Source organism: Taurulus bubalis (genome assembly GCF_910589615.1).
Source record: "Taurulus bubalis genome assembly, chromosome: 1".
Taxonomy (NCBI): domain Eukaryota; kingdom Metazoa; phylum Chordata; class Actinopteri; order Perciformes; family Cottidae; genus Taurulus; species Taurulus bubalis.
Genome location: NC_136589.1, coordinates 22396768 through 22419877, shown reverse-complemented (window position 1 = coordinate 22419877; position 23110 = coordinate 22396768). Strand labels below are relative to the sequence as shown.

Sequence of the window (23110 nt, the reverse complement as noted above, 5' to 3'; positions counted from 1 at the left end):
TGACGTTTAACAAATTGGTGTTTTTGTACGGAAGTAGTAATCTTTAAGGTTTTTAAGTGAATCGCCATTTCCTGTGGAGAGATGCACCGGTCTGATCTGTCGATTGGGACTTTCTTTCCTTGTAGTATCTCGAGTATTTTCATATAGATCAGGGAAGAATCAGAGAAAATATCAGTCTATACGGTGTACGTAAGCCTATTATAGGCAGTCAACTATGCATCATCTGTGCATAAAATGATGCATTTATTTATCTATTTACTGATTTATATGAAATTATTCATGAATCCATATCTACTTACAAGACTGTATTGGGAATAAATTACAATTTCTTTCCCTGAATAAGTTCTTAAATTTGTCTCTAGTTGCATTTTAGAAATAGTTGGCAACATTGTGTTGCTGTGACAATGGTCGGCTGCTGTTTGTGTGTGTGGTCTTGCGGCGCATGATAGATAATCTGTACAGTACAGAATCTGTAATATCCGAGACTGATCGCCTGTGCCCTTGAGATCATTAAGCTTCTCCTCCTCCTCCTCACCTCTTCCAGCGCCAGCTTCTCGTTGGCCTGCCGCAGGTCTTGGCTCATCGTGTGGATGATGTGCTCGTGTCGTTGGGTCGTTGCAGCCATCTTTTGGTTCCTGTCCTGCAGGGCAGAGATCTCTCTGCGGTAGGCTGACACAGTGTCCTGGAGCATCTCGTACCTGACGGCGACACAAAACACAAACTGCATTAAAAAGGATAAATAAAAAAGAGCTGAACCATGAGACATGGGGTGCAGCAGCAGTGCTGGGCCGAGCGAACCTCTTGATGCTGAACTCAAGCTGCGAGGTGAGCTTAGCGTGACTGGAGCGGAGATCTGTCAGCTGCTTCTGCAGCCGGTCGTTCGTTTCGTTCAACATCCTGTCGTTCTCCGCCTTCTCCTTCTTGTACAGCGTGAAGGCGTCGCTCAGCTGGAAGTGCACAGACACAAACGCATCCAGTCAGGGCATTTTTTTGTATTCCTAATGAAGATATGCAGATTGAAGTGAGCGTGTGCAGGCGTTCGTACCTGTTTTAACGCAGCCTTAGTCTGAGTGGTCTGTGCCGACTCTGCAGCGGCGGCTCTCTGAGGAGTGGAGCGAGTAGCCGGCACCGACGGTTTAACAGGTGCAGGGTGGGATGAAGAATTGGAACCTGCTGACACATGAACACTTTGTGTTATAAATACCATTAAACTGAGTGTAAAGAATCTCCATAAATATGCCAATGTGTGTTTTTCTGCTCACCTTGAGGAGGCAGGCTGAAGCCGGTGCTCTGCGTCAGCAGGGCCTTGTACATGTCTCTCTGTCTGGCGCTTGAGTCGGCCAGCTGTTTCTGCTGGTTCCTCTGCTCCCTCAGCTGCTCCACCTCCTTCTGCAGCTTGTCCACGCTGGCCTCCAACTCTGACACGCTGAGGAGGAACCAGAGACGGAAGTCATGTTTAGCTTCGCTGCCCACCAACCCTACGTTAGGTTTTTTTCCAACTATTACCATCTATAACATTATTAGCTGTAGCCTGATCTCAGGACAAACCTACAAAATGTAAAAAAAAAAAAATGTTTATTGCCTACGTTCAAGCTTGTGGCGCTTGTGTCAGGTGGAATTTGGAACTCAGTGCTACAGCCCCAGCAGATAAAGACTTTTACATAATTTGTTTGTAGTTTTGTGAGAAAGGTCAGATGTTATTGCTGTTGTTGCTGCTTCAGTGATGGCACTTATTACCGCGCTGATGTCACTTGGCTCAGCTGTCGGTCCTTTTCCTCCTCCAGTTCCCTCAGCCGTCTCAGCAGGCTTTGGTTCTGCCTCTGCAGCTCCTCCACACTGCGGAAGGACAGCTGGCGCGGACTGAGGACCTCAGAGGTGCTGGAAATGTTGGCGGAGCTGCCATCTTCCTTGGTCACCTGATTACCCCTGGCTTCCTCCAGCTCCACCAGAAGAGCACACACCTGGACAAGAGACACATTAATGAATGAAGGAATCTGTACCAGTCAGCAGGGATCTCCTTTCATTCTGTATTTTTATAAACTGAAGAGAATATTTTATCAAACCACTGTTCACTTAATTGATAATTAATTGTATCAAAATAAAATCTGAACTACGTAAGCCCTGAGAAGGAGGTTGGTGGCTTATTCTTTTGCAGGTGCATTTATTTTTCTTTCAAGAGTTTGTTGTTGTTGTTGTTGTTATACTCTTTTTGGCCACAAGAGGATGAAGTGCACACAGTCCAAAGTTCTAAATAGGACTAAATCATTCATGTTTTTCTTCCAGGTGAGTTTTTATTTCTCCAAGTGCTCTAAACACAAGGTACAGATAGAATCCATTAGCAAGTTATGTAAAATGACTGTCATTTCTCTTGTGGACAGAATGAGTATGACAACAAGCAAAACAGAAAAAAGTTTCACACGTTTTCACGCAACTTTTTCCCCACCTGTGTCACAGATGACATTTTCTTTTCCTACTAAAACAGATTCATTTAACATTTAGATTTCTTTGAAAGCATGTATTGCTTGGTGTGTGTGTGTGTGTGTACCTGAGTAGATGTATCCTCTATATGTCTCTCTGTCCTCAGTTTGTCTCTCTCCATGCCATCACAGCGCTGCTTGGCCTCTTCTTTCTCTTTCTGCAAACCGTAGATCTCCTAATGACAAAAAGTAAACAAAGGAATGTTAAACTTATCAGAACATGTCGTCAAAAGGTGAATAAACGCACTTGAAAACACAATAGAATGTAAGCGTTAACAAAAACAGATGAATGTATGGCAGACCGTTCGAGCCTGCTCCAGCTTGTTGCACAGCGAGGCCATGGATCTCTGCATGCTCTCGTACTCCTCTCTCTGACGCTTGAGGACAGGGGCTTTGGACTCGACCTCCAGGACGATCTCATCCAGAACTCGGCTCACTCTCCTGGTCTCCTGCTTCTCGAGCTGAAGCTGCGTCTGACACTCCGCGTACGCATTATACAGCTGAAAGCGCAGAGGGGGAGGAGTTAAAACTCGCTACAACAAGCACAGAACCAGAGTGAGGTAGACTACAGTTACCTAACCGTCATCAGAAAAACACACAGAAAGCCAGATAATACAGATGGTTTTTGCCCTAAAAGTACAAATTGCATATACTTCAAATTATAGACTGTTTATGGATGGATGACCAATATCAATCTACTTTTCATAACTTATTAAAAGCAGTGGAAACCAATGGCTTTCTTGAATGCATCTCAAAACGTGCAATATGTTAATTACACTGGCAATTAGTTGTGGATTAAGACATTCTTCGTGGATTCATGGTGACCAGGTTTCTTTGCTATATGTTCTTATCTTTTCTCTGCAGAATTCAACTCAAGCTTTGTTGAAAAAAAAAAAAAAAAATCAAGTTTATGACTCGAAAACATAAAAGGGACACAACATCCCAGTACATTATATAACTACAATAGGCTCTGATGTCCCAGATATTCATTTTCAGAATGTTAACCCTTTAAATGCCAGTTTGTTTACATATTTTCATTTTTATGAACAACAATTTTTTGCATTATTTTCTTTATACCAAATGCTATGAGGATGTTTTTCAGTCTGGCATATGTCTACGCTTAGCATCAACATCACTTTTAATGCATTGGATCAAACACATAATACAGCAGCCATGCTTCTAGTGGAAACCAGTAAAACTGCATGTATTTGCCCCACAGGGCAAACATGAGGAAAATGGTGGAAAATATTAAAGAGTATAATTTGAAGCCGAAGCTCCAGATTGAAAGCCTGATATAATATAATGTATGTTTTATGCTGTAATGGTCATGGGCTCAAACATTGTGGTTTTAATTGGGACAGTGCAGTGTCAAACCGTGGAACACAAGTTCTTGAGAGCAAATATCAATCTGAATACTTTAGCAGTTATTATGGAGACATTTCATACACTACTGATGTGAGTTCCACCATGTCACCCAGCCCTGGAGCGTCCCCTCAAACTCACATCAAAGAACTTCATGCCAGGCTTGACAATGGCAGCGATGGCAGCCGCCGACGGACACATGGCGTCTAGCTGCTCATCGGTCAGAGAGGGCGCACCTGGAGTAGAACACACAACACTGTGCAAATGGCCCTTTGCAAGTCAGACACTGAATGTGTGTGTGTGTGTGTGTTCTTACAGCAGTGTTTGCCAGAAGCCTTCACTGTGGCGTTCTCCAGCTCCTTCTCCATTTTCTGGATCTTCTCTCGAAGCTCCGCCTCAAGCCGCGTCTTTAGTTCTGCCCCATCCGACACCTTCTTGTCCAGGGTCTTGTTGGCTGCAAAAACGGACAGTGTCATAGATCACACGGGTCACCACTGACACGTCACACATAGAAACGGGGCTCAAGGTGGCAGTTTCCTGATTCGAGGTGGGCCAGTCCCTTGCCTACGTTGTTCAATACTTCAGGATCACGACAATCAGCAGTCCAAACACAGCTAACAGAGTCAGAGTTCCACAGTAAACAATTTTGCGTGTTGGAAGACAAGTAAAAGCCGGTGCGATACCTTCCCCAGTGTCTTTAACCAGCTTGCTGAGCTCTTCCACTGCTCTGCTCAGTTCTTGATTCTTCGTCTCCATGTCGGTTGCTGCCCCCTACAGGGAGAACAAAGACATGTAATACTTACATGGAGGGAACAACATGACGACACAATTTTAGAGCCAATACCTTTCTTTTTTCAAAATAAAGAGTATATATTTATCTCAAATGGCCTGCCGTGACTCTCACCTTATAGAGGGAAGACAGCTTGACGTGAGCATTGAGCTCATTGCAGTATTTCTCCTCCATGGCACTCTGCTCGTCTTTAGCCTGGAGAGACAGAGGGACCATATAAACGATGAATAACACCACATATGGATACATGGATTACATACAGTGTTTCACCTATAAGAAAGGCCAAAAATATATTTCTTTAATGCCAAAAATCCCAGCTTCGCTTAAAAAAAAAAAAAAAACCCTTTTAAATGCAACACTGCTCGTCAGCAATCGCTCATATTTGGCCTTGTGGGCTCCGATTCATTTTTCATGCAGTTAAACACACCAGTCATAATTTAAACATCAAACAAAAAGTTCAGAAATTAGTGTTTGGTAGTCTAGTTCTCTGGTGTAACAATGCGTCTTCACAATACATTTTATACTGTTGGAAAGCCTGTTCATTTTCCTTTTAAACGGTCCCCCTTTTGTAAGGAACATGCATTTGTGGGATGAAAACTTTGCCAAATCTTCAGCTTATTCTGCTCTTGCTAGTTGTCTTAAGACTCGTCTCTCCATGATGTTCTCAGCTGAAGACACCAGCGTGTTTTCATTACCTGTTTCAGTTTGTTGTTGAGGTCCTCGGATCTTTTAAGATGGCTTTCACTGGTTTGCTTCAGAGAGGTCAGCTGTCCTTCCAGTCTGGTCATCTGTCAAAGAAAGACATGAGCAATATGGATAGGACGCTTCATGATGTCTTCATTTATAATGAGACATTTCATTGAAAGCTGGCTGGAACAAACAAGTTCTCTTTGGGTTTTTCCATTTCGGAATATATTTTAAACAACTGGAGAACAGCACACATACTGGCACAAATACCTCTGTCATATTCCACATGTTCTGGTATTATAGCAGATTGACGCCTGGAGGGAAACCATTGGTATATGGGAGTGTAACAGTACACAATCTGCTGAGTGAGTGTGTGTGTGTGTGTGTTTTACCTGCTCTTTGATGTTCTTCTGAACCCCCTGCAGTTCCAGGATCTCCCTGCCTTTCTCCCTGGTGGTGTTCAACAGTTCTTTCGTTTTGGTCTTCAGTTCTGCCGTCAGCCACTCGATCTTCTTCTCGTGCAACTCTTTCTCCTGCTCCATGCGCTTCTCTCGGTGCTACGACGTGCAAACGCAGGACATGCAATCACAAAAAGCGCATTATAAATCAGAGCCTCATGGCTGATACAGTCTGGTTGTAATATTAAAAGGATGGGTGTACTAAGGATTTGTGACCAATGGATGATTTGGGATATAAATTCGGATTCAGAGTCTTTGCGATTGCTTCAAGGGAAAGTTTGGGTTTGAGTGACTTTGGTGTTTGAAATGGTTATTTTGGGTCACATGAAAACACAAAGGAAACTAACTGATCCAGTATGCGGTAACAACTCCTGTGTTCTGTCAGGTGAAATTTTAATGTTTGTCAAAGGAGTCCTGTGGTTTTGAAGAGAGCATAGATGGATGTACCAGCTTCAGTTCCCTGTGAGAAAGGGCTGTCTGACAACAAGGTAAAACGGTGACAATATTCTAAATACAGTGTACAACGAATATGGAGGTGTGCCTCATACAACCATCTTTAAAAAATAAATACAAAACTATCCCTTAGAGCAGCGGTTCCCAAACTTTTTAGGCCACGCACCCCCTTCTACATCCCGACCGGGTTCACGCACCCCTAATCCCCCACACCTTAAAAAAAAACGCAACAGAGCCTATTTATAGCCGCATAAAATCGGACTAATGCGAGAACTGTTTGCTCGCGCGTGGCGTTTGTTACAAGATTTAGTCCGCTGTATAAATGTCAGTTACACAAGGCGTCACTTTTAAAGAGCAATAGAGGGCCGTTCACACCAGATGCGACTCTCAAAAACGCGTCGCTAGCAAAACCATTGTTTTCCTATGGTACGGCGCGCCTTTCATGCGCGCTTTTTAAATGCCGCGCTGCGTTTTTCTAGCGTTTTTTCGGCGCGCTTAAAAGTTTAAATATTCTCAATTTTAAGCGCCTTCCGCGGAGTTGCACAGCTCAGTCGCACAGCTCCCTGGATGGCGAGGACACACGCACAGGCTCAGAGGCAGATTGCATTTCACATTTATTTACTTAAACACAGTAAGCCACGTAAAGAACAAAGAGTGGCACATGCATAGGCTCAGAAACAGATATAAATAAAAAAGGAGGCGTCCATATGAGGATGTTCACATGCAGCGCAGCCTGCAGCAAGAGAGATAGAGAGGGAGAGGGAGAAAGTGAGAGACTCACGTGAATAAAACTGCAATTGTTTATGGCTGTTTTGTAACTCTTCCAATTTTGATCTAAAAAATGTAAGGGGCTTCTGACTTGCACTGGCATGTTTGGTGTTCAGGTGGCGGCGCAAATAAGAGGCTTCAGACAGCTGTTAGCCAGAACCTCACTGCACAACACGCACTGTGGCTTCAGGCAATCTGCATTGCCAATCCAAGTGAAGCCCAGACCCAGATAATTGTCATCATATTTCCTCTTTTTTTTCCCAGTCTGATGCTCACTCTCGTTTCCTCTTTTTTCACCTTGACTCCGCGATGGGTCTCTGTGCTCCCGCTCGGTCTCCTCTTTCTCCGACTCCCGGTCGATTTCTTCTCCCGGTCTCTCCCCAACGCACCTCTCCGTTTCTCTCCCTCCGGTACCTCCCTCTCTCTCTGTCCCTCTCCTCTTTTATACTGATAGCTTCAGATGTCCCACCTGACAGCTTCCCCGATTTCAGCCAGTTTAAAATATTTTCATGGATGTTGCTGAATGAATGAAATGACGTTAGGTGCACAAGCTAGGCTATCTACTGTGTAGTAAAAGAGAGTTTGGCGGCCGGACCGGAACTGCATCTATTTATTAAACTGTACGTTTTTAATTTTAAATCTTACAAAGGGACATTTTATAATTAAAAAAATCCTACTTAATTTTTTTATTATGTTTAATATTAATTATTACACCATTAGACCACCATAACATTTTTCCTCTCGCGCACCCCCTAGAGGCAGCTCGCGCGCACCACACTTTGGGAATCCCTGCCTTAGAGCAACTTTGGTGGTGGTCAGGACACAGACATGCCGTTTTCCCACAAGTAAATGAAAAAGTTTGCAGCTAAATGCACTGCAGCTCTCCATGAGATTTTGTGCGTACCTGCACAGACGCCTCAGATGACTGTATGCCGTCCAGTTTGAGCTGCAGCTCCGTCTTTACTTTGCTAGTCTCTGCCAGCTTCTCATTCAGACGCTTCACATCCTCTGCAAAAAACACACACAACAAATTCCTAAACATCAACCCAAAAAAAACTAAAATGGAACTCCTCGAGGGTCTAAGGACAGATGCTGTCGTGTGCTGTACGGATTGTAAAGTCCCATCAGACACAATTGTGATATTGGGCTGTATAAAGAAAATGGACTTGAAAAACACAACCATAACTGCTGGCCATTCTAACCAAATGTCTAAAAACTAAATGCGTGTGTGTGTTTGTGTGTAAAGCTGATATATTACCAGTGAGGTTTTCCGCCTCCTGTGTTCTCTTCTCCAGCAGCCTCGCCAGCTCTCTCTTCTCTGCCTCGATCTCATACTTGGCTTTGGTTTGCTGTAAACAAACAAACACACCATTTGAACTACAAAACTATCCAGGGTTTGTAGGAAACTGGAAACCTTTGGTTGTTTGAATAACTCTAAATAAAGTGTTAAAAAGACAGAAATCGTAGCAGAGTCCTTTGTATGAGGTACGTGTAAAAATCCACCGGTCCGACAGTCTGCTAAAAACATTGTACATTTCAGAGGTTAACTGCTGTATACAGAGGATTGTGTGGGGCGAAGAAAGTTAGTTCTTCACTTCTTTACTAATCTGACAAAAAAGACAATCATGAAATGCAATTCCATGTTTTACTTTCAACACAATCCAGACAAACAGCCAACCAAAAATCTGCGTACTTCTTTCAATTAATACATTTGCTTACATTTCTTCCAAATGTAAGCCGAAGCCGTTTCTCTCACGAGGTGGATGGGCATCCTACCTGTTGTGGTGGTTGATCTTCAGGGGTCTCTCCCTCTATTCCCTTCAGAGTGCTCAGCTCTTCGTCTGCACAAAAGAGAAGAAGACACCGCTCACACCAAGGATCATGGAGGCTAACACAAAAATTGAGTGAGGCCGGAAGTTGAGTCAAACGAGAGCCAACTGTGTACTCTTAGCGCTGATCCCTCCATTGACCAAAGGAAAGGAAATGTGTGTGAGGACTCACTGAGTTTCATATTTTCCTCCTTGAGCGTCTGCACGTCCCTGGTGGCAGACAGGATCTGTTCCTGACTCTCCGCCATTCTCTTGTCAATGTCAAAGTACTGCTGCTCTGTAGGGACAGAGGGCATTCAAGAGGAATACATGAGTACACACGTCGTACAACTTAATACCTGCAGCACACAGACGACAGCGGTTTTATTCTAGGTCTCATCTGTCAAAAACAGCAGTTTGAAACGGCAACAGATTTGATGTGTAGACTGGCACCATGTGTCATGTGTGGACATACAGATAAAAGGTTGATTATTGTGAAATACATATTCAGAACGCATACACAGGCAGCTGCAGGTTTTAAACATCAATGACCACAATATCAGCCCACTCAAGTTGACAATTCTCAAGGGAAGCATGGTGTAATTTAAAAGGGGAGGGTGGATTCAATGGAAACCTCTTAAAACAGAAATAAAACAGAATTATTTGTTGTGTATTCAGCTGCGCTTCTTCTCAGTAACGTTAACAAAACACATGCTATTTATGGCAATGTACTGTTTCCCTCAGTTGACAGAGAATATGTCAACATAACAGATCTTCACTAAATAGTTGTGAATTGACCTTAAAGTCGCCATTAAGTCAACACACCATGCCGTCATTTCTTAACTAAAACGTCAAGTTTAAGAGCCGGTGGTGTCACGTTTATTGTCTTCCGCCAAAGTTAGCATTAACGTGACATCGTAGCTAACGCTAGCGGGAGTTTGTAAGCAATGTGGATAAGACATAGCATTGTATTTATTTATTAGTATTTGTATTGCCGGATGCACCAGACGACAGCTTCACAGTATAGTGGAGTTTGACATTAGGCTCCTATCGTCTCTCATATGCTAATCGCTAACTACCGTCTACCTACCGCTGTCCGCTTTGAACCGCTCGTGCAGCGTCCTGAGCTCCTCGTTAGCATTTTGCAGCTCCGTTACAAACTTCTCGAGCTTGTTCTGGACGCCTTTCGGGAGTTTATTCAACTCCGTCCGCTCGAGGACCTGAAGCAGGACGGCCGCCATCTCCACCTGACGCTACACCCCTGGAAAATAACAGTAAATGGACACCAAACTCTGGTAAAGTATAAACGTTGTACTGTCCACAAACCCGCTCCGATGAACGAACTGAGAAGTGTCAAGCCGCGCATGTTCAAAAGCAGGATATCGACTTGAACTTTCAAAATAAAGCAAATATTGACAATCCTGTGGCTAGTATGTCATGACGGATTTGCAAGGACTGAACTAAACAAGTTATGTTTTTTGCTGTAATACACAATTCAGTAAGTATTGAAAACCGTAGTTTAACTGATAGCTGTCACACGGGAAGCCATAGACACATCTAGCATCACCGCGTAATTCCAACACACACAGAAGTAACGTCACACATATTACTAGTTGTATTATTGTTCATTTATGTACTGTGAACAGTTACACTACTCTCATTCTCGGTGCAGTTAGTTAGTTAAAGTTAAAAAAATTACAACAAGGTTCCGTTAGCTGTTTGACTTCCCTTGTGTAACTTGACCATTGACACACGCCGACGAAATTGTGCGACGGAAATACGTCATTGCACAACGCATGTTGGTAAATTGAGTTTTGCTGCTCTGCTGACGAACCCCTGCAAGCCGTCAAAAGCCTGCCTTCTGCTTCATATTGTACCCACTGCCTTGCTCCTGTCAGGTATTGCCCATGACACGTAGCTTAGCTAGGTAGTGAGGCACCTTGAATACGAACTCTTTCGGGTTGCAACTTCGACCATATAACGCTAATGTTAGCTAATCGTAGTGAGTTAATATCGGTTAGCTAAAGTTAGTGGGGTGTACTACTTGAGTTTAAGTTGTACGTGGTATAAATTCTTTGAGGTTTTTTTTTGTAGATAACGCTCAAAGTCGAGCCTTCGCTTGTTCAGCCACGTCTCCACTTTCTCAATGCAGACGTTTTGCTGAAGTGGCTACACTTACTTTCTTTCCTCCCTCAGGCAGGATGGGGCGCAGCTATATAGTAGAAGATGCCGTGGAGGGATATCTGACTAAACAGTGTGAACAAAAAGCAGGTCCAGTCACAGGCCTGCTGATTGGACAGGTAAGGTTGGCCACACACATCCCTCTGGGTTCCTGTCCTGTTGTTGTTGAGTCAGACCAGCTGTAACAGTTTGCAGATGTCACCCACTGCAGTACCATGTTGGTACTGATGTAACTAGACAAATAGCCTTACCTGTAACACAGAACAACACAATATAATCTGTAGAACTCAATAAGTTCAGTATGTAAAACTGGATAAAACATGTCAGTTAGAGCTTTGGTGTCTCATAATACGACGTGATATGATGTGACAGAGGATTTGCTGTATGTGTGAGTGATGACATGTTAACCGATATTGATGACTAAACGTTTCAGAGCTCAACCCAGAGGGAGTTTGTCGTCATGGCAGCCCGGACGCCCCAAAGGGAGGAGTCTCCTGCAGCGGCCGAAGACTCTCTGGACAAGGAGTGGGTGACTGAGCATGCTCGACAGGTGAGTGGAGAGGGACGAGGCTCCATCCCAACGCACGCTCATGTGGTCTTGACTATTTACATTGTGTGTCATGTTTTTGAAGTAGTTGTAAACACATCTTTGGCTCCATGTAATGATATCATTGCAGAATCAAATTCATGGAGCTACAGATGTGCTTTACAATGTACAGTATGTGTTATCTACATTGGGGTTAGATGGCAAAACTGAACAGTGGAAGTGGCAGCAAGAGAACTATGGTTGCCAATAAAAGGCACTGTGTTTTTGCCGGTGTCTGCAGCTATTACGGAGAGTTTACATTGCCTCTGTTTGCAGGTGTCTTGGATGCTGCCCGGAGGCCTGTCTGTATTGGGAGTCTTCATCGTCACTGACATTGACGCCAAGAAGACCCTAACCACACTCCGACAGGTGGGATTCATAGAAACACATTTGACATGTCTTAAAGCTGCATCCTTACATTTCTGGCCACTAGGGGGCAGAAATAAATTAAAATCTGCTTATAATATTGATGGGACAAGTAAATTAATAAATTAATTTATAGAGCACTTCACAATTGAAAAACAAGTGAACAGACTTAAAAAATAAAGAGATTAAAACACCATAACATGTGAATAAATCTAAACAGATGGGTCTTGAGCTGCTTTGGGAGTCCACAGATCTTAACGGGCAACTTCAGTATTTTTCATCCTGGACACTATTTGACCATGTTTTTGTGTCTGAGGGACATATGGGGACCATTTTTTAAACTGGTCCTCACTGCTGCATATCAAATCAAACACTTCCTAAACTAGCAGCCAGCCAGCACGGCGCGATGGAGAAGTTTTGGCTTCACTTTTTTGGGTAGCTGTCAGCCTCTGAAAGACTTTCCTGAAGGTTGTGGCTGCTGTCCAGAGTAATATACTGTACATTACTCATTGTAGCCGTCTGTTCGAAATGCACTTGATTCAGGTGAAGGCAAAACCTTGTTTTGAGTCCTACTTTGATGCAGAGATTTGTACATCGGCAGAAATGTAAGCACAGCATGGAAATTAAAGAAGTTCTCTGTTTATTTAAATGTGGAATAAAAATATCTTGGCTCTAACATCAATGAATAATCATGATGCTTATGTGCTTGTACCTGTGTTCTCTTCCTCTGAACCTTGTGCGCTGTTCGTGTGCAGCTGGTCTTTGCCGTGGAGAACCTGATCTCCTCCGAGCGTCTGTGGAACCTTGCAGATGATGACATAGCCGACTGCGTCGCACTGCACGTCAACCCCAAAACCAGAAAGTATCCTTTTTGCAGTGCCGTCTTGCGGGATCCGTTAGCTACCAGACACCTCGTGGGGATGTTCCTTAACTCCTTGTCCTAGGACCTTCTGCAGAACCTTTGACGTCAAAGACCCCAAGGTCGGTGTCCGTCTTTCATTTCTCACAAAAGCCACGGCTTCCGTATGCGTTGCTGCACTTAATCTGTTGCATATTGCCTTCAAAAAGTATTTGAGATCTCAGACTTGCAGCATTGTGTTGTACTCAATCCTCCCAATGCAGAGCGTGGCCAAGCCTGCAGACTGGAAGTACCAGCCGGGAGTGTGTTCCTCCTGGAGCATGGTGTCCTGTTGTATCAGCGTGGACATGTTGCTGCCCCTGCCAGACAACAGAACCGATACAGAGGACATGGATAAATGTCTAAAGGTTAGTGCCCGAACACACGGTCATGCGAACAAGTTCATGCATTCTTTCAGGAACTTCAGTGGAACTGTTCTCAGGGCATGCTTTGTTTCAGGAGGGGCTCAAGGCGTGGGCACACCAGCTGGAGAGCGGAGTTTGTCTGATCGATGGGAGAAAGCTGGCAGAGGACGCGGAGCTCGCAGGAGGACAGGTTGTGTACATCTAAGCAACATTTCAAGAAGTTCAATCTTTACATCTGTATTCATCTAAAGACGGTTGCTGCCAATTTTTATAATTACACAGCTGGTACTTATCGAGTGAGAAGTAGAGTGTAGAGTATTTGAAATACTTTTAAACAAAATAGCGTTCTGAGACGCTTGATAAATAAGGGCTCTGACCCGGCTGATAATAATTATAATACATTGCATTTGTAATGCACTTTATATTTGAGCAATCTCAAAGTGCTACAGAACAGAATAAAACAAGAACATTTTTTAAGATATATTTAAAAGCAAAGCCCATAAAAGATATTTTAGCAGTAAGAATCCGTGAATGCACTGATGAGTGAGGAGGGAGAGTTTATACTCAATTCTGTGCGGGATGGGGAGCCAGTGTAATGATTTCAGAACGGGGGTGATGTGGTCGTATTTGCGGACTCTTAGCAGGATCCTGGCAGCGCTGTTTTGAATATGTTGTAGTCTCTGGATGTTCCTGTTAGAGATTCCGGTAATCCAGCCTAGACGATACAAAGGCGTGGACAAGTTTCTCTGCATCTGTCAGGGTGAGTGTTGGACGGAGTTTGGCGATGTTCCTGAGGTGATAGAAAGCTGTCTTGCAGAGGTGTTTGATGTGGGTGTCAAAAGTGAGATTGGGGTCCATTTAAACACCAAGGTTGGTGACAGATGTGGAGAGAGGGACGTTTTGACTCGAGAAGGTGATACAGGTGATGGTGGAGGAGCGGAGCTGATGTGGTGTGCCAACTAGGATTGCTTCTGTTTTTGAACTGTTTAGCTGAAGAAAATTGAGTTTCATCCACGTCTCTATGTCCTCCAGGCAGGTGGTGAGTGTGGACATAGAGTGGGAATCAGAAGAAGTGGGGGTTGTCCTCATATAGAGCTGTGTGTCATCAGCATAGCAGTGGTAGGACACCCCATGCCTACTGATTATATTACCCAGGGGAAGCGGATAGACGGTGAAGAGAGTGGGGCCCAGCACTGAGCCCTGGGGCACACCGCAGGTGACGTTGTGGGTGTATGATTTTGCTTTGCCCAGGGTAACGTATTCCGTTCTGTCGGATAGATATGAGGTGAACCAGTTATGTATTTTATCAGAGAATCCAATAGTGTATTTCAGACGGTGAAGAAGGATGTTGTGGTCAATCGTATCAAAAGTAGCTGTTAGGTCCAGGAGGATGAGTAGAGATGGGGAACCGGTATCTGCTGCCATCATGAGGTCATTTGTGACCCTGACCAAGGCTGTTTCAGTGCTATGGCCAGGGCGGAAACCAGACTGAAACTTCTCAAAAAGGTTATTGTCTTTGAGGTGATCGTGAAGTTGTGCTGCAACTGCTTTTTCCAGAACTTTGGACAGAAATGGAAGATTTGAAATGGGCCTGTAGTTGGAGAAAACTTCTGGATCCAGGGTGTTTTTTTTTAGTAGTGGTCTGATGACAGCAGTTTTTAACGCAGATGGAATATGGCCGGCCAGGAGGGAGTGGTTTATGATCTTGGTAGTTAGTGGAGAGATGGCAGAGGTGTTTGTCTTTAACAGAGCTGATGGGAAAGGGTCCAGAGCACAGGTGGTTGGCTTTGTGTTTTTGATCATATCCTCCACTTTCTCCTGTGTGACATTTGAGAAGGAGCAAAGACGCTGGACAAACTCAGATAGTGGGTCGGTGGTTGTAAGAGGCAGGACAGCAGTGGCGGAGAGGTGTGAGCGGATGTTTTCAACTTTTTGTCGGAAAAAAGTGATGTGCATATTGCACCTATCCTCAGTGGCCTCCGGATGGACAAGTGAAAGCGGTTTGAGAAGATGATTTACAGTAGAGAAAAGTTGTTTAGAGTTACCAGGGCTGTTGTTGATAATGGTGGAATAAAACTTGGACTGTGCATCTCTCAGAGCTTCTGCAAAGGCCTTCCGGTGTTCTCTATATGCCTGTTTGTGAACAGTCAGTCCAGAAGCCTTGAGCCGCCGCTCGATGACACACCCAGCAGTCTTCATCTTATGCAGTTCGCAGGTCTACCAGGGTGCTGAACACGAGAAGGAGACTGACCTGGATTTCATGGGAGCATGAAGGTCTAGAAGACTGCTCAGGGACTGGTTGTAGGAATCCACTAAGTCAGTGCCAGAGAGGAAGTTGGTAGAGCCAATGGAGAGAAGTTTGAGGTCCAGAGCCAGGGCATCAATGTTAATGTTTTTCAGATTTCTGAAGTGGATAAGGTTAAAACACCACCTAACAATATAAGTAACTATAACATATTAAAATACCTTAAACAACTGCATGGAGTCATGATGATGAATCTAAATGATTCCCGGGAGTGTAATTGTGTCTGTTATTGCCTCTTTTTGTAGAAGAGGAATGTGAGACAGACGTACACGGCTCAGCTGCTCATCACGCCGGTAAGAGACAGGAACACACTCACACGGTTGTCATATTGCTGTCCACCGCTTATAAAAATGTAAACATTGTATATATAATATTTGTAGTACAGGCCTACATTTTTTTCTACCACTCAAACGTTTGCCATTCAAAATCAATTGAAATGTATTGTATAACGTATAAGCACTGTATATTAAATACACCGGTCATTTCCAATCACTGGATCGGGACCCACAAGTAGGTCGCAGGAGATTTTATTAGGGTCGCCAAGTAAATTATTAGAATTTGTATTTGTATTTGCAGTACTCCTTTGAGCCACATGAGGGAGCCTGAGTGTTTGTATTGTTCTGATAACTGTAGCCTACTTACTACATAGACTCTCATATTAAAGGCTGGCATGCTGATGAGAGGGAAACAGACCATAATCCAGATTTTATTTTGCCGTGAGCTCTAGTGCCATCATATTGGAGAGAAGGAAGACATCTCAACTCGCACCAAAACAATCTACACTGATAAATAGCATCAAATATTTATTTCAGATTTTGAGATGAACTGTCCCTTTCTTTTTTTTTAAGGGTATTTAATTAAACAGTACGACCCAAACAGCTGTTTCTAGGCGCCTTACCCAGCTGATTCTATAGCATTGCTCTTAAATACAAACTTTATGTAGTGCTCTGACTAATACATCTAGGCCGAGGGTTTTATTTTGAAGCCGCCATGTTGTTATTTGTGAATAATGAGTTATCCTTTGTTTCATTAGCACATTTTCGCATCACTGTGAAGATTTGACGATGGCAATACGGTGTCAACCCTTGTTTATTGTTTGACTGAGGAGAGGAAATGAAAATAAATATTTTTTTGTCTCATTTATGAAGTATTTAACTGACATGCGTAAACCTTTGATTTAGTTGCAATGTGGAAAAGGCCGTAAAAATAAGCACAAATTCACTCTCACTATTTATAAATAAGGCCTATTGAGAATTGGTTTTGCAATGGTTTGTGTTTTTCTTTTTAAGTGGGTCCCCAGAAGAAGAAGTTAGGGAAACAGATAAATACTGTATATGTTTTGCCCATCTCTCCACTGTTAATGCAGCTTTAGGTTGTGGTACGTGCTGTGTATAACAGGACGGTGATTTCCTGTGTATGCTAGGATGAGCGGAGTTCAACAGATGTGATCCAGCGGTGTGGAGGCTGCGTGTCAGTCAGGGGAGCCATCCACAGCAGAGCTTACCTGCACAGCAATAAACCCAAGGCCAAACTGGCCGAGAAGGTAAGGCTGTGATCTGTAGACGATGGCAAATCAAAAGCTTTTCGCTACATTTTCTTTTTTTTAATGGTGAAATCTCCATTGTTGACAGCTGTTGAAGAGGGACGCGGTCTCTACGATGGCCACGAGGGCTCAGATGCTGCTGGAGGAGCTGCGGACGTCAGACGGGGAGAGCAAGGGCAGCGGCAGAGACAGACATCAGAGAGGTACACGCACCGGTGTGCTCCACCAATCGTGAGCCTTTGTCTCCAGATAGTGGAAGTGAAGGCATAGGTTGAGGTCTGAGTGGTGGGCGGGTTTTGGGTCAACCAATCCCCGTGAAGAGGTGGGATTCACGTGGCGATCGGAAGATATGCATTGGGAAAACGAGATGTGGGGAAATGATTAACCTGCGTTGCAGTGCCGGGTAAACAATACACAAAGAGAACAGGTATCCTTGGGACGAAGGTTTTTAAAATCCATCTTCTGCGTACTGGGAGAGGGTACAATATTTTTTGTGATTTGTATTTTGTTTATTTTTTTATTTTTGCATGGATGCATACGACTTTACATACACGTTGCTTCATAAATACATGATACATACATACCGTATACATACAAAAGTGCATATCCTTTTTCTGTGTACTACATTATTTACTTCTCCCAGTAAACTTGTTTAAATGTGAGTTCTAAAAAGAAAAAAAAAATAGAACAAATACATATTTTTATTAAAAACAACTACAGCTGTGAAATATGTAAGTATGTACTTTCAGCTGATATAGTGCAACTATATACAGAATAAATAACATCCTATATCAAAAGTTGCTCGTCATCCTTTCAATACACTCGTTTGGTCTGGTCTGTTACAACCAGCAGCTTATGGTGGCTAATGTTAAAACTTAAAATGTTCTTCTTAAAAACTAAATATGTAGACACTTTGCCTCACCCAGCACAGTGCTTGTCCACGCACGGTGGGGACAGATGGGATTCAGACCCGTTTTCTTAAGTTACCTAGTCTCACTTTAGTGTCTTTATTTCTAACCACAGTAACATTCGGCAGAAACTGTTTCAATGCAAGCCATCTCAACCGCTCCCCTCTGACCGTCTTTTCTTGCAGAGAAGTTCTGTCTCCCCCATCGTATCTTCTGTCCGGTAAAAGCGAGCGGGCCGGTGTGTGTGTGTGACTACCACTTCAGTGACGAGGGCCTGTCTGAGGTGACTGACAGGCTGAAGGAGATGCTGGACATTGACGCAGCCGAGAAAGACCTGGATACCAGGCAGGAAACGCCCGCTGAAGTCCTAGAGAGAGAGGCTGCAGCAGGTAGGAAGAGTGTGTGTCTGCTCAGTGTTTACTGTGCCATGTGGTACATCATTTCTGTTCGGGAAGTAGGATTTTCACACCAGATCCATCATTTTAATTTGGAGCACATTGGGATAAGAGCATAGAAAGAAGATAGGAAGTGGACTTGGGCGTCACCCAATGGTTTGTAGGCGGCCGTTTTGAAGCATTTTGGCCGTCGGCGTCTTGGGTTTTGCTGTCTTGTTTTTTTTTTTTAAACCTGGAGTGACCCTAGAGCAGGGGTGTCCAAACTACGGCCAACTGTTTTATTGGCAAGTTCTAAAAAATAATGAAGTGAAAGTCAAGCAAATGGCAGCTAGCCTGCTAGCTCAACAATCATATTTTTGCTGTCCAAACAAAACACAATAAAATGCTACACGAGCAGCTACGAGGTCGCTCAGCTCACAGCGCGACACGGAAACCTCTGAGACGAGACTTCATAACACGGAGCCTCACTGAAGCTGCAGGAATAATGTGCCCGGAAAATATGCCTGATGTTGAACCTGAATACGGGACCTGCTCTCTCACTCTGAGGTGCGCTGCTCAGTCACGGCTCCAGCTGCAGCGGTTTTATTCCCTAAGGTCAGAAATGACCAGTTTTTGAGAGAGAAGGACCGACCTCTTCATGAGCTGAATGACCCTCTATAGTTGGCAGACCTGGCATTTCTAGTCTATATCTTATTTATCATCTCAACACACTGAGCAAGAGCCTGCAAGACAAAGAGCAGGTACCACAACCTCACGCACACATGAAGGCGTTCTGTGTGAAGCTCCGTCTCTATGAGACACAACTACACAACGTCAACGCTGCGCTCTTCCCCACGCTGTCTGAAATCAAATGAGCTTTTCCAGAGGTCAACCTTTCTGCTAAAAAGGGGAAATATGTGTCTTTCATCACGTGTCATGACAGAATTCAGTCAGTGCTTCCGTTTTTTTAATCAACCTGTTCTCGACTCTCTTCATGAAGATGCAGAAGAAGTGGAAGAGAGTCTGAACTAGAACTGATGCAGTTTGATGATTCTCTGAAGAACCAGCACAATTGACCTCATTTGATTCATTTTGCGATGTACCTCACCTGAGCGGCCCAGACGTTCGTGTATTTTTCTGTTTGTGGCCCTCGGTGAAAAAAGTTTGGACACCCCTGCCCTAGAGGGTGGTGCTAATACAACAGAAGACTGAATAAGACATTTTTAGGTGACCAAAATGTTCCATTTAATTTTCATGAAGTGAAAACACACAGTGAAAGGATGAGAGCTGGTAAAACACCCAAACCGGACTACGCTGTGGTTGCTACCCGTCAATCACAGTAAGCCCACCCTAAAGCATACGTTTAGCGTTGTTTCTGGCCATGAAAAGATTAATCATTACCTTAGTTATGAGTACCCAGAAAAATGCCATCCAAAGTCCAACTGAAACTGACATGAACTCTCAGCATTTACACAGCTGAGCAGTGTGTTTATACAATACAGGCTGGCATTGAAGAAAATCTGTTCTGACCAGCTGTATGTAAAGCTCTGTTGAAATTAGGTTCTCTCAGTTGATTTAAATGAATTCTTTGATTTCCATCCTTAACCTGATTTTTTTTTTTTTTTTTTCCCCCAATAACCAAGTTTGGGTTACTAAGATTTTGAGAGCAGTTTGTGAAACGGTGTGTTGTGTGTTTTCAGAGCCCACCCTGGAAATCAATGAAGCGCAAGAGCCCAAGAGGAGCAGCTACATTGGTAAAAGCCCTACAACCAGCCTCATAGCGTCACCACAACGTAGTAAACACTCACACGGACCTTGTGCCAGCTCTTTACAACATGCAAGATCGTAACTCATGCTCATCACGAGACTAGTGGGACAAAAATGTTCCAGGAAGTTCAAATTGACCAGGCAATATCATTGGTTCTCACAAGCAAACGCTGCACATATTTGCGTAATGTATGTTTGTTCCCCGCCCTTTTTCCCAGCATACACTGTGCAGGGAGTTGCTCTCACTTGTTAGATTGTGTTTGATGTGGTTTCTCAGAACATCATCCTCATCATCACTGCACTAAGATAGTCGATCTACTATAATACACACTGACCACTTTTTAAATATGTTACAAATTAACGATTATAGAGATGGTATGAGTGAATCCTAACTGTCCTCTCTGTTGTTTAGGTGTTGCCATGGCTACCGCCGCCGCCCTTCTTGCCACTGCTGCCTCGATGCTCTATCTCAATGACGAATGATACCCACAACCATGCACAATAAAACTTTGTTGTTAACATTTCGACAAGATGTCTGTTGAATCAGGAAATTCAAATTGGGGATCATGTTCTTGTATTTATATATATTTTTTTATATAAACAATGTTTTTAATGATCAATTCTGGACCGAAATAAAAAGAATGCGTTGTCTTCTCAAAAATATGGGGAAATAGGGTCCAGGTTTAAAAAATACCCAAGTGTTTAGGTAAGTTCAGATCACATGACCGTTACAGCGTTTAATAAACAGTGCTACATCTGAGTTAGTAATGTTTAGGGATTGTGGAGCTCGATGGTTTATTCACTGTGTGAACTTGCGGGAACTTAAAGAATAACTTAACAACCCTTGAAAATCTTTTGGGCTTTCCTCTGTTGCCTTGGCCCCCAAGTGCAAGAGTCCAGTCCAGCCCTCACATTAACGCGGTTTCAGATTAGCCTGCCTCTGTTCTCAGAACAAGTTTCTAATCAGAGCAGGCGGGTGCAGAGGAAAGTCATCCAGCTTTCCAACGACAGCTACCTCCTCAGTTGTAACAGCTGTTGTGGTTTCTTTGAAATGGTTTAGGTTGCATGTGCAAGTCATTTGGGTTGGTGCTCAGCCATCTGTGTCTGCTGGGCCTCCTCTGTAGTATCCAGCTGCTCTGTCACTTCCTGTATGGAGTTATCAGACATTCGTTGTAACCTCAACTTTTATAACTTCTGAATTCTTATTCAGAATAATTTCCTCATTGCAATCAGTACTACATGTTGCTTGATGTACACATATGGCTTGTTATAAAATCACATATTAAAATTGCATTTCTATTCATGCTATATTCAATAGGCATTTTTCCTGGAGGACATTTTGACATATCATAGTAAGAAAAGCACAGGTGAAAATAATAGAATTAATGATGGCTGAATTCTAGCAGTGTAACACCGCAGTGACCAGCGGGATCCCCCTTCACAGTGGGCCGCGGATTAATTACCGAGTTAAACCAGCATAGTGTGAAATAAAGTTTTAATGCTGACCGTTTTCATCCAGTAGATTTCCAGTAGAAATATGTGATGAGATCGGCATTAATGCTTTCTAGCCGCAGATACCTGATCATGCTCTATAGTAAAGAACAAATCAGCGTTGAAATCGGCAGGAGAGCTAGTAGCCTGTGGACACAGCACGGAGACTCCATTCAGTTCCATTATAATGCGTTCAGGCTGTGTTCAGTAAAATGGGTAATGGTGAAGGTATATTATTTTTTTCAATGACTATGTAATCTTTTAAAATGTGTTTTTTAGCAAGATACTTAAGTAAACCTAGTTGTTTGAAGAATATGTTTTCACAGAAATATAAAATAGATATTAGAGAGGGAATTATGACCGTTCCTAACACACACTCTCAGCAGCTTATAACATATAATCAGAAATCAGAATCAGAAATCAGAAACCGTTTTCTAGACGGAAGGTGCATACATTAAACATGAGACGTTAGACGAGGCAGACAACAATCAACAATCAATGACAACAACAACAACAACAACAATGCAGTTACATTTAAATCAAGTATAAGATAAAGATAAAGTGCTCAGACAAACAGATAACGTTAATGTAAGTGTATGTTAAAGTTGAAGTGACATGTGTGTTTAAGTTAAAGTGTATGTTAAGTGGCATGAGTGTTTAGATATGAAGTGTGCAGGAGAGTGACTGGTAAGAAGAAAGAAAAGAATAGGAAAGAAAAGAAAGAAAACATAGTCAGAAAAATAGTCCTGGGGGTGAAAAATAGTTTGAAAAATAGTCAGAAAAAATAGTCCTGGGGGGGAAAAAATTAAATAAAAATAGTATGCCTACCTATTTTTTAGCAATCAAAATATTTTATTTCCTAAAGCTTTGAATTATGTATTTGATGCAAATGATCACTATAGATGGCTATAACAAAGTAAAAGTAACATTTAGAATTAGATTTTGATAGTTTACAAAAAAATATTTTTGGGATAGTAGTAGACATTGCTGGTGGGTGTTGTTACAGGGACACTGAAGCAGACCACACCCTGTTTTAATGGTACATTAATAAAAGACAAAGTGCCTTCATTAAGTCTTCATTTTTTACGTTAAGTCTTATACCAGTACTTGTTTGCCAGTGAACCAAGTTAGCATTTGCACTTAGTTTAGCTAGCGTGAGCCAGCAACATCTCTTTTGAGACGTCCTACATTAAGTAGGAGATAAAACTGTTAAGGTTAGTAGGAAATGATTCCTTGCGAAGGCGCTAAAGAAACAGACAGGGAGCTGCCGTGTTGGTGAGTGACAGCACATTTTACAGCCCCTCTGGCTGAATCGCTGTCATAACATAACATAACATAACAAAAATAATAAATAATATATTTTGTTTTATATGATGGAAGCATTTTTCAGTCAAAGGTGTAAAAACACTGTAGTGAGACCTGCCATGCCCGCCCCATTCAATTCAGTAGAACTTGCATCAAAATCTGGCAAAAATGGAATGCACAAAGTTATTTAAATCTTCCTTACCTACAACAAGGTAGCG

The 23110-nt window shown here is 42.9% G+C and overlaps 2 protein-coding genes across 2 annotated transcripts in view; one reads left to right on the top strand and one right to left on the bottom strand.

Moving 5' to 3' along the window:
* The window catches only part of LOC306746641 (nucleoprotein TPR-like), a gene marked incomplete at its 5' end in the record, with an annotated part of 33058 nt that extends 23014 nt beyond the window's left edge, over positions 1–10044 (bottom strand). Inside the window, 18 exons of the mRNA XM_079229576.1 lie at positions 536–698; positions 799–947; positions 1046–1170; positions 1263–1426; positions 1738–1961; positions 2546–2653; positions 2780–2977; positions 3981–4075; positions 4156–4293; positions 4523–4610; positions 4744–4824; positions 5325–5417; positions 5709–5873; positions 7900–8003; positions 8254–8344; positions 8772–8836; positions 8997–9101; positions 9894–10044. Coding sequence (XP_079085702.1) covers positions 536–698; positions 799–947; positions 1046–1170; positions 1263–1426; positions 1738–1961; positions 2546–2653; positions 2780–2977; positions 3981–4075; positions 4156–4293; positions 4523–4610; positions 4744–4824; positions 5325–5417; positions 5709–5873; positions 7900–8003; positions 8254–8344; positions 8772–8836; positions 8997–9101; positions 9894–10044 — 2307 coding nt within the window. The remainder of the gene's footprint in view (positions 1–535; positions 699–798; positions 948–1045; positions 1171–1262; positions 1427–1737; positions 1962–2545; positions 2654–2779; positions 2978–3980; positions 4076–4155; positions 4294–4522; positions 4611–4743; positions 4825–5324; positions 5418–5708; positions 5874–7899; positions 8004–8253; positions 8345–8771; positions 8837–8996; positions 9102–9893) is intronic.
* Positions 10045–10653: 609 nt separating this feature from the next.
* On the top strand, positions 10654–20620 carry odr4 (odr-4 GPCR localization factor homolog). The gene is made up of 14 exons (XM_079216155.1): positions 10654–10701; positions 11000–11103; positions 11418–11534; positions 11847–11939; positions 12692–12798; positions 12881–12917; positions 13059–13202; positions 13294–13389; positions 15750–15797; positions 16928–17047; positions 17136–17250; positions 18141–18344; positions 20030–20083; positions 20509–20620. The coding sequence occupies exons 2-14, from the start codon at positions 11005–11007 to the stop codon at positions 20577–20579; spliced, it is 1305 nt and encodes a 434-aa protein (XP_079072281.1). The 5' UTR covers positions 10654–10701; positions 11000–11004; the 3' UTR covers positions 20580–20620.
* The last annotated feature ends 2490 nt before the right edge of the window (positions 20621–23110 follow it).

What these genes read in the sequence shown, in the direction of transcription:
- odr4 (XM_079216155.1), top strand. Translation starts at nt 11,005, where the DNA reads ATGGGGCGCAGCTATATAGTAGAAGATGCCGTGGAGGGATATCTGACT. An exon ending in CGGAGCTCGCAGGAGGACAG is followed by an intron (nt 13,390 to 15,749) that starts GTTGTGTACATC and finishes CTCTTTTTGTAG; the next exon opens with AAGAGGAATGTGAGACAGAC. An exon ending in CTCAGCTGCTCATCACGCCG is followed by an intron (nt 15,798 to 16,927) that starts GTAAGAGACAGG and finishes TGTGTATGCTAG; the next exon opens with GATGAGCGGAGTTCAACAGA.